The 9414-nt window shown below is 33.1% G+C and overlaps 1 protein-coding gene across 1 annotated transcript; it reads left to right on the forward strand.

The window, feature by feature from the left end:
* The first annotated feature begins 874 nt into the window (after positions 1–874).
* Positions 875–1532, forward strand: LOC143304616 (uncharacterized). The gene is made up of 2 exons (XM_076627125.1): positions 875–1186; positions 1271–1532. Exons 1-2 carry the CDS (start codon positions 926–928, stop codon positions 1520–1522), a joined length of 513 nt encoding a protein of 170 aa, XP_076483240.1. The 5' UTR covers positions 875–925; the 3' UTR covers positions 1523–1532.
* Positions 1533–9414: the final 7882 nt, after the last annotated feature.

The raw sequence follows: 9414 nt of genomic DNA on the forward strand, positions 1-9414 counted from the left end.
GTTTCATATATATATATATTTTTTTTTAATTTACATGTGCTTCTAAGTTAATAGAACTAAACACATGTGTATGTATTAATTGCTATATACGTCATAATTTCAACCATAATATTAAATTATGGTATGTATTACTAAAAGTATAGTTTAATGTATATATTAAATACATATCATTTATTCGTAGATTTTAAATATGGATACTGGATCAAAGAAGGAGATTAATGAAATGATTACCAAATCAGTCCCTGGCCCTTCAACTACAAAGAGGCCGAAAGTTTTGAAGGAAAAAGGTTGTCGCCGTAAAGAGACTATCCCAGAAAATGATATTATCAATACTGATAATACAGTAACAGATTCAGCAGTACATGATAAAACAGAAAATAAAGATGTAAAAACTGGGGATGTGCTGGAAACAACAATTGACCGAACAAAAAGAAAGGCTGCAATAAAAGCTGCAATTAATATTAAAAAGCAGCAGTCAACGTCACTTGTTACAAAATTACGAAGGCTATCTCTTGATGATGACAGTAATGTAAATGTTTGTGTCATATTATGATGAAATTTAATACTTTTAATCTTATGTTACTAATCTTATCTTATCTTATGTTACTAATCAATACTAACCCTTATATGTAGTACCCAATAATGTTTGATATCGGTTAATTAATACGTCAAAATCTAATTGCTTATATAATTGTATGTACATTGTGTATATAAATACTACTATAACGTTGTTAAATATATTCTAAATTTTTAGAGGAAACGTGGAGGCCGACCTAAAAAAAAGGAAAGTGCTAGAAGTAGTTCAGATGAAAAAAACGCAAAAGGTCCTACAAAACATAGTAAAACAAAAAGGAATGTTTTAAGCGAAACAATTTCAAAAGAAGATGCAATACAGCCAGAAAGGATTGAACCATTAAAGTCTTCAATGACAACAAGAGATAGTAATATAAAGAGAACTTTTTCACGGAGTGAAAACACGAAGGGTAAATATTCTAATATTATTGATGATACAGTAATTCCATCAGCAAGAAATGATATTGAAGATCCTTCAATGTGCGAGGATGCACTTGAGAAATTTACTCCTCTTATGAATTCCACGATGGACATCAATTCTACTTATACGCAGAAGATGATGGACGCTACCGCAATTGTAGAACCTTTATCACCAATAAAATCAAACGAAACGGTAGTAATTAATAGAAACTTGGCTAGTAGTACAGGAAAAAATAATGAACCTAGATTTACATCACGGTCGCCAATAACTCTGCAGGAGGAGGTTCAGCAGCTGAATCAAGCGATTGGACTCACCGAGTTCGAAGAATTATTCGCAGAAGATGAGCCATCCCGTGAAAGGGAAATGTCTAATAGAAACATGACGAAACAGGACATTCAAAATGAAATGAAGAAAAATGTGCCCGTAAGAAGGAGAATCGAGGCCTTTGAAAAAGAAAAAATTTCAGAAAAAGCCATTGTTCAAAAACTGGCACGAAGATCTGTCGAAAAAGCAAAAAAATCTTATTAGCGAAACAAAAGAAGGAGACTCGGATGATGACATTGCAGGTAACATTACAAACAGTATCAAAGTATTCTTCTGTTATAAAAACACAAGCTATTATTCATTCGATATTTTATCCAAAATATAGCTCCAAACAGTAAGATCCACCTGACGACCTGACGACGACACATCGGACGATGAAGCCAGACCAAGTCGTACAATTCCACATTAGGCGCAATGTAAGTGTTGTTTTACTTAATGAGTTAATAAACATTATAATGCATGGAGTACTGGAATTTTTATCAATTTTAGCGTACATACGCGAAAATGAACTTGCAATGCAACGATAAATTCCGAAGAAAGCAGTCTATAAATTCTTTGATAGAAGAATGTGCACACCAGATTTAACTGAAATGTTTGAAAATATAGATAGGAGTAGATTACAACGCACGTCCAGTGCAATATGGAAGACACCACCGCGTTATTCCATGATGGAAAACGAATAGAAGTTATAATTTGTTAAACTGAATGTTGTTGATTTCAAATTGTGCCTTGGAGCAGGAATACTTGCCATACCTTGCGTGTAATATAAAAATGATGTTACATTGCAACTATCGTTAAAAGATGTATGTGTTCTTAAAATATACCAATGAACGTAAGACTATTTCACTTTTTATACTTTAGAATGATCATAGGCATATATTACTTTTATTATACTAATCAAATTTTACCATTTTTTCGTATTTATATGTATCTTCTTAAGAATTAATAAATAAACCAATTAATAAATAATTGTTTTGGTACGACTTTTTAATGAGAAGTAAATTTTATTAGATTTGCCTTATTATCACTGTTGTGTAATAATTCGCGAGATACTCTATGCTTAGCTACGCTAAGCGAGATACGCTAATATACTCTATACTCTATGCTTTATACCGTTCTTTTGCCCGCTAGTTACCTTGTACGCGAACTTTTTATCGCTAGTGGATTGTAAAAAGCTCGAAGCGGCGGTACCAAAACATAGTTATCTTCTATTAGCAAATAAAATTCTATTTTTGATGAAATTTAGTAAAAAATATTAAAGTATCCGAGGAACAATTTCTTTTGCCTGCAAAAGTCTGCCTAGTATCGGCGTTTGGATCTTTCTCGATGTTTCCAAAGAGTATACAACAAACTTTTGACAGAAATTGCCTAGCAACAACGATTGGAACCTTCTCGATGTCTCCAGCGAGCATATAACAAACAAATGCAGTCGTATAGCGAAAAAGATTTTCATCAGATATTCATTCGTGTGATCGCCTTGGAAAGTGATACATCGAGCAATATAGTCGTTATTTTTTTAGCTTTGCCTCTATTTGATCTTCATCTTATCTGCTTACGCGCTTAATAATAGAACTAGGTTTGGTCTACGTAAAAAGTAACTTCTTTTTATTAAGACTCATATTTATTAAGATTTAATAAGATACAATTTATTAAGATACATGTAACGAAAGGCAGGAAGTAGTAACATTTTACGTGAATTTGCATGGATCGAATATGCTGATGTGCTTACGAATAAGAGAGTATTGATCGATAATTATTAAAGCCAATTGTTTGTGACATGGGAATAAGCAAAAGTCATTTTTAAGTTTAAAGATCTTTAGTTTAGTATTGAAATGTGTTTAATGTATTTTAGCAAAAGTAGATAAAATAGGAATATTAAAAAGTTGTGTTTGGAAGACAAAATTTGACAAAAATGATGCATATACAAATGCTATCTGTGGTCATTAATATATTTTTTCGTTATCGACAGAACATTTTCCCTTGATTTTATTGACATACTGGATTAATCACTTCTTTAAGTTACTCGTTCTTGAAACAACATCAAAATCGTATATTGTTTCGTGCTAAAAAATCTACTAAATCCATTGACAGTGAAACGATATTTCGTATACGGTTCTTACAAGAATTATTATTATTTAAGACTTAGGAAAACGTATATACAGTAGCCACGCACACTGTGCGTATTTCTGGCGCGCGTTTCCGTTCAGTGACAGTACTTCGGCGGACTGGATTGCCGAAGCGAAAGGGTTAAAAAAATACGATAAAATCACATGTAGCTCTCTATTTGTCTAGTCGCTTTTGTAGCAATATCACTATATAGCAATATCACTATACTTGAGGTTTCTTACAATTCATAAATTAAATGAACAACTGTGCAAGCGAAATCGCTGCTGTAGAATCCCCGCTTCTGTAGAATCAGTCGTATGGATTTCAAAATTTAGTGTGTCGCCGGGATTAGCGTTATCCAAAGTACGCCACAGGAATAGAACATAAAGATATTTCTCAAAATTTGTTATTGCTGGTATGATATTGCTGAAATACAAGGCTGCAGTTTCGTAATGTCGTCAAAACATTCAGTTCTTTTTTGGTCAGTCACTTTTCGCGTGCTTTGTATTGCTCTGTCGAATTTGAAAGTTTCTATTACGATAGCGGATGGTGCGAAAGACGCAAGTTTCTAGTATTTTAGAGATGTCTGAACGTCAGCTGCGTGATTATGTAACAAAAAATGGAGATATCCACTGAAATATTTTAACACGCAAGAGATTTCATGTTAAGACAATACACGCAAAGTAAATACACACGAATATAATAGTATATCCCTTTCGATGTCATTCGATTTTTGTATCATTCATTTTTTCCCCGATATATTTGAGCGATTCGAGATAAACAGGATACACTTCTAAACAATTTCTCTCAAAAGTGGCAGGAATTAATATTTTTTTATTCTGAAAACAAATAACTCTGGAAATATTGAAAATGTAAAAGAATAGGAAGCTTAAAATCCGTTCACTTGTCGATGCAATGAGCAGAACAATACATATTTGCGATAATAAGAAGAATATCTCTAATGATACTTTTAATACATCAAAAGGCAAATACTATAAAAAGATTCGACGCGCTCTTTGAATACAGCTACTATCAAGATGTATAAACATTAGAACACATAATTAGCCTAGATCGTGTCGAAGTAGTAAGTACGTATGTACTTTTGACGAATTTTTAAATTCAAAATTCTTTTGAAATCACGTTTAAAATACAGTTATTCTTAGAATATGATTTAAAATATAATCTTCTTTTTACTTTTTGCGTAATTTATTACGCAAATCATTACTAAAGAAAGTTACTTTCCAGTTGTGTTACAAAGTAATCCACTTTGTATACAGGTATGTAATAAATTGCCAGAAACTTTGATGAGAACGAACTTTTTATTAAAAAAAGTGACATCTTTCATGTATGATTTCCTCTTCAATCTAATATTTGCTTGGTAGTAGTATATCAAATATTTTTGAGCTAAAAGTAAGTAATAAATATTCGGTAGGTTTATATGCGGAATGCATAAATAATTGTTATGAATATTGAAAGTATTACATTTTTCTGTCTAAATCGTTTCGGTTCAATTTGGAAAATCTTATTCTGCGTGTGCAATTAATACCAGCAGCATGTCAACTCTAAAGTTTCATATCACGAAAAGAGTTTATGCAAAAGACGAATAAGAGTTAAGTTTGACATCGAGTAAAGAAAACCCAATTTGAAATTGATCTAACATTGTTTTTCTAAATTATTTCTAGGTATTGTTCAATTTGTTCTTTTCTCAATATTGTTGGATTTAATTAACGCAGCGTCATATTTACGCTAATATCTGCTTGTTAAGCATAATTTTAATATACAATAACATGATCTATAACTCTTTACAATTTATATTTTATCATGGCATATGTTTTAGAATATTCTCCGGCTTCTTGTAATTTTTATTCATACCTATTCCACGTGTATCATGTTCTCTTTATTAACTTGAAACGTTTTACACGCACAGGTGTACGCGAGTACTATCAATTACACGTACATACAGAACTTCCTCAAGCTAATATTATCAACTCTAGAGCTATTAATAAATGTTCATAAAGGGGATACTTCTTCACGACATGTAGTTTAATAGTTTATTAACACATTGACTGCCACGCGTGTTTTCAAAAAAAACTGCGTCAGGCCACGCGTACAGCAGTACCGAGCGTTTTCTGCTAGGTGCTCCCCATCGATGTTTTAGTAATACGAGTCGCTCAAGTGGTGATCTCAAGAATGATCTTTCGTTTCATTTGTTCGCAACATTAAAACCACTATCTATCGTTGAATATAATGAAGGAAAGTGTGGTATAGATTATTCCGATCAAATGGTTTCTTATGCCACCACAATTAGAAAAGGAATCAAATGGTACAGAAAACTTGGCATTCAATTCCTTCTGGGAATTTCTGTTGTAAACGCTTTGACGGTTTACAAAATTGCAACAAGGAAAAATATAAATATTGGAATATTGTTATTCTATAAATTTATTATTATTATGTTATTTTTATTTATTATTATATTATTTTTTTATTATTATTATATTATATTATTATTATTATTTATTATTATATACTGTTATTTTATAAATTCAGAAAGATAGTTATATCCACTGTATATACTACGTACATATATGTATAAAATATATGATTTTTTAGGAATATCTCTCTACTTTAAACTGTTACTAGCAAAGATACTTTGCAAGTAGCATTCTTATATGTTGGATTACAAGCTATTTTAATTAGCCTTGTAGTGAATATACTGTACAATATTTGTAATTTTAGCGAATGTTGTGATACTGTTCTGTAGGAGTACCAAAACATAGTTATCTTCTATTAGCAAATAAAACTCTTTTTTTGATGAAATTTAGTAAAAAATATTAAAGTATCCGAGGAACAATTTCTTTTGCCTGCAAAAGTCACTTTGAGCCGGTGAAATCGAATCCTCAAGATTTTGATTAACTTGTGATGATCCGAGATACAGTAAAACTTTGCATCGCTCTATTGAAAAATATTGGTGCGCTAGGAATAAATCTCGAGTAAATAATGAGTTTACTATGTTAAAGATAAAACGTGTAACAGGCATTACATGTAAGAAATACAATGCGGGCAAAATAACAGTTCACTTAACATTTCTGTTAATTTCTAAATACATAGGATTTTTCTCCAGATATTAGCGCTTTTATTGGAACAAACAAATGAAAATGAACAATTCCGTGTAACATATTTCGGAGCCATATTGATCTGATATGTCAAACATATACATTGATATTTCGAAAATTAAAAATTATTTTCTAGAGTTGACATGTTGTTTTTCTGGTAAGTAAAATTTTTTTAATGTATACTATAACTAATTTATTAAGTGTAATTACCAGTTATTTGCCCCACTTTTATAATTTCCTTTGTATATTATATACATTATAATCTAAAACGTAACGTAAAACTCGAAGCATAGGGTCTGCGTGTGGCGAGCCACGGGACAGAAACCGTTGGAATGTTTACTGTCGCGTGTCGCCACGAATATTTCTTTTAAGGAGAGCTATAGAATTACTCCATACCTTTGTTAGGCAAAGCGTTCATCCCGTGACCGCGGCTACGTTCGGCAACTGACTGTCGCCTCGAGCCCAAGCTCACTATCACCAATCTCGAACAATTACAATCGGATTGAATAACTACAATTGTTCAGTTACAGCTATAGTAGACTCTAGGTTACAATGTTGCGGGATTATCCAAAATTCCAAAGGCTCCGGTGTTCTTTCATCTCCGACATATTTATGTGACACAGGTATATTCGTGTCGATACTTGTCTATTTCTACCGAATATTAATATACATATTTATAAGTACCACGAGTATATTCTCAAATGTACATGTTTCAACTAACTATTAAAAAACTAATTATTATAATCGCGATGTGCGAGAAGACCTATCCTGAACTAATAAATAAAGATTTGAGAAAAATGTTACTACTCACGAGTTTAAAAAATATCCGCGGTCATTATGCTCGCAAAAAGTTCTACGTAATACAACCCCACGCCGATTCGCATCTTTCCATCCTATCACACGATTGAGTGACCGGAGGAACAGAAATGCATGCGACTCACCGTTAGGAGGAACAGAGGAACAGAAGCGTTACGCCATCGAACTGCCGTGCTATCCCAGCAGAACAAAACACGATGAATGACTGCTGATTATTTGGAAAGCTGGAGATAATGAAAAATGCAAGTTTATTGAATTTGTAACTTTGCTAATAATAAAGATTGAAATGCTAATAAACTTAGATAAGTACAAAAACTGAAACTCTGATATGAAAGTTTAAAATCTAGAATAATTCCTGAAATATGTTAGTTATTTGTTTTACACTTCGATATTAAGACTTTAACTAACACTCTTTTTATTTTAATAGAAGAATAACCCGAGAAGATCCTAACCTCCCAAGTTTTTAATCAAATTGTATTCCCTAATTAATAGCGTTCAAAGCAAAATATACAAAATATACAAAATATACAAAATATACAAAATATACAAAATATACAAAATATACAAAATATACAGAATAGACATAATTAAAGTACGATATGTAAAGATACTTACGTTCTTGGCTTCTGAGTCACTGTTAGAACATTCCCAAAGAAGACGGAAAAGTTGAAGCTGTGATATGTCTACAACAAAACATAAGATATCGTTTATATCGTTAATACATAATGTTACGTCCGGTGACTCTGTACACAAACCAGGCCCCAATCCGCGGGCAACATGACAGCCAGTTGTCTACGCATCGTTACTGCGTACCCTCAATAGTCTTCAGGACCCACCATAAATCTTGGCATTTTCATAGTTCTTTTATTTCAAGTGTTCCTTAAATTTATTGTCTACTACGGAATGATACGGGAAAGTTGGTTTTTCTCACGTTCGGTGTCTCCGGCTAGCAACTTTCTCTCCGGGGCGGTTGGAACATTTCCTTGCCCACCAACCTTTTTCTCATCCAATCAGAAGCAATGACTATTGCCCTCACTTTCCTAGTCAAAACTGTCATCTACAAATCCGATGGTCCCGTGCGCTAGACACACCCATCGCTAGCCTTCCTCCGCCATAGTGTCACGACCGGCATACTTCAAATCCGACGGACTGACGATAGAGATAGAGATAAAGATGTGGCGGCACTCGGCGACAATGTATATCGCTGAAGTGCCTAATGAACCATCAACATCCCAACGGTCCTTCCACCGAAGGTTCTAGAAGAAAGAGCACGTGGCAACGATCGCGGACGCCTAGCAAATGCATGGACGGTAGGGATGTTGAGGGATGACAAAAGAAAGTAATCGAATCCGATTGAAAGTAAAATCGTAAGAGTCAGTCTTAGAAAGTCACGTCTAGAGTTCGGAAGTAGATTGTAAAGTGTATTGATGTTAGAAAAAAAATAAAGTTTTCTTTTTTTATTTTTTTACCTCAAATTCCTTTTTTATTTTGTTATTTTACGTGACAATAGCATCGTCACCGAACTTTACTGATTTTCCATCTTTAGAACAGTCGACATCTCTTGACCGGGTTTCCACCCTTAGATCAGTCACCTACTTCACTTATCTATACGCACCAGCTCAACTATCTTCTCTACAAAATTGTTGGAATAAAGTGCGAATTGTAAACCGTTATCTCAGTGTAATACTTCATATAACCACCTCTATTGTCCTAACCGAAATAGGGAATCGATCATTTCATTTGCGAGAATCATACCACGAATGTTCGTTATTAGAACACGAAACATAGTTAACACACAACGGTCGCGTGTTATAAATATCCGAAAATATTTCCAAGAATTCAAAAGTTCACAACTAAAAGAATGCTTAAAGAATGCTAGAGAAACGCGCGCGAAGTCTTGCTTTGAAGTATTTCAGTCTATTTGCGCGCCACCTCTATGAAAAAGACACAAGTTACAAAGTTGCAATATATGACGGAAACTATAGCAAATTCACGTAATATAGAAAAATAATTTGAATTCGATATACCAATACCTAGTGTGTTACAATACCTATCGATATA

This window comes from Bombus vancouverensis, unplaced genomic scaffold (genome assembly GCF_051014615.1).
Source record: "Bombus vancouverensis nearcticus unplaced genomic scaffold, iyBomVanc1_principal scaffold0043, whole genome shotgun sequence".
Lineage (NCBI taxonomy): Eukaryota > Metazoa > Arthropoda > Insecta > Hymenoptera > Apidae > Bombus > Bombus vancouverensis.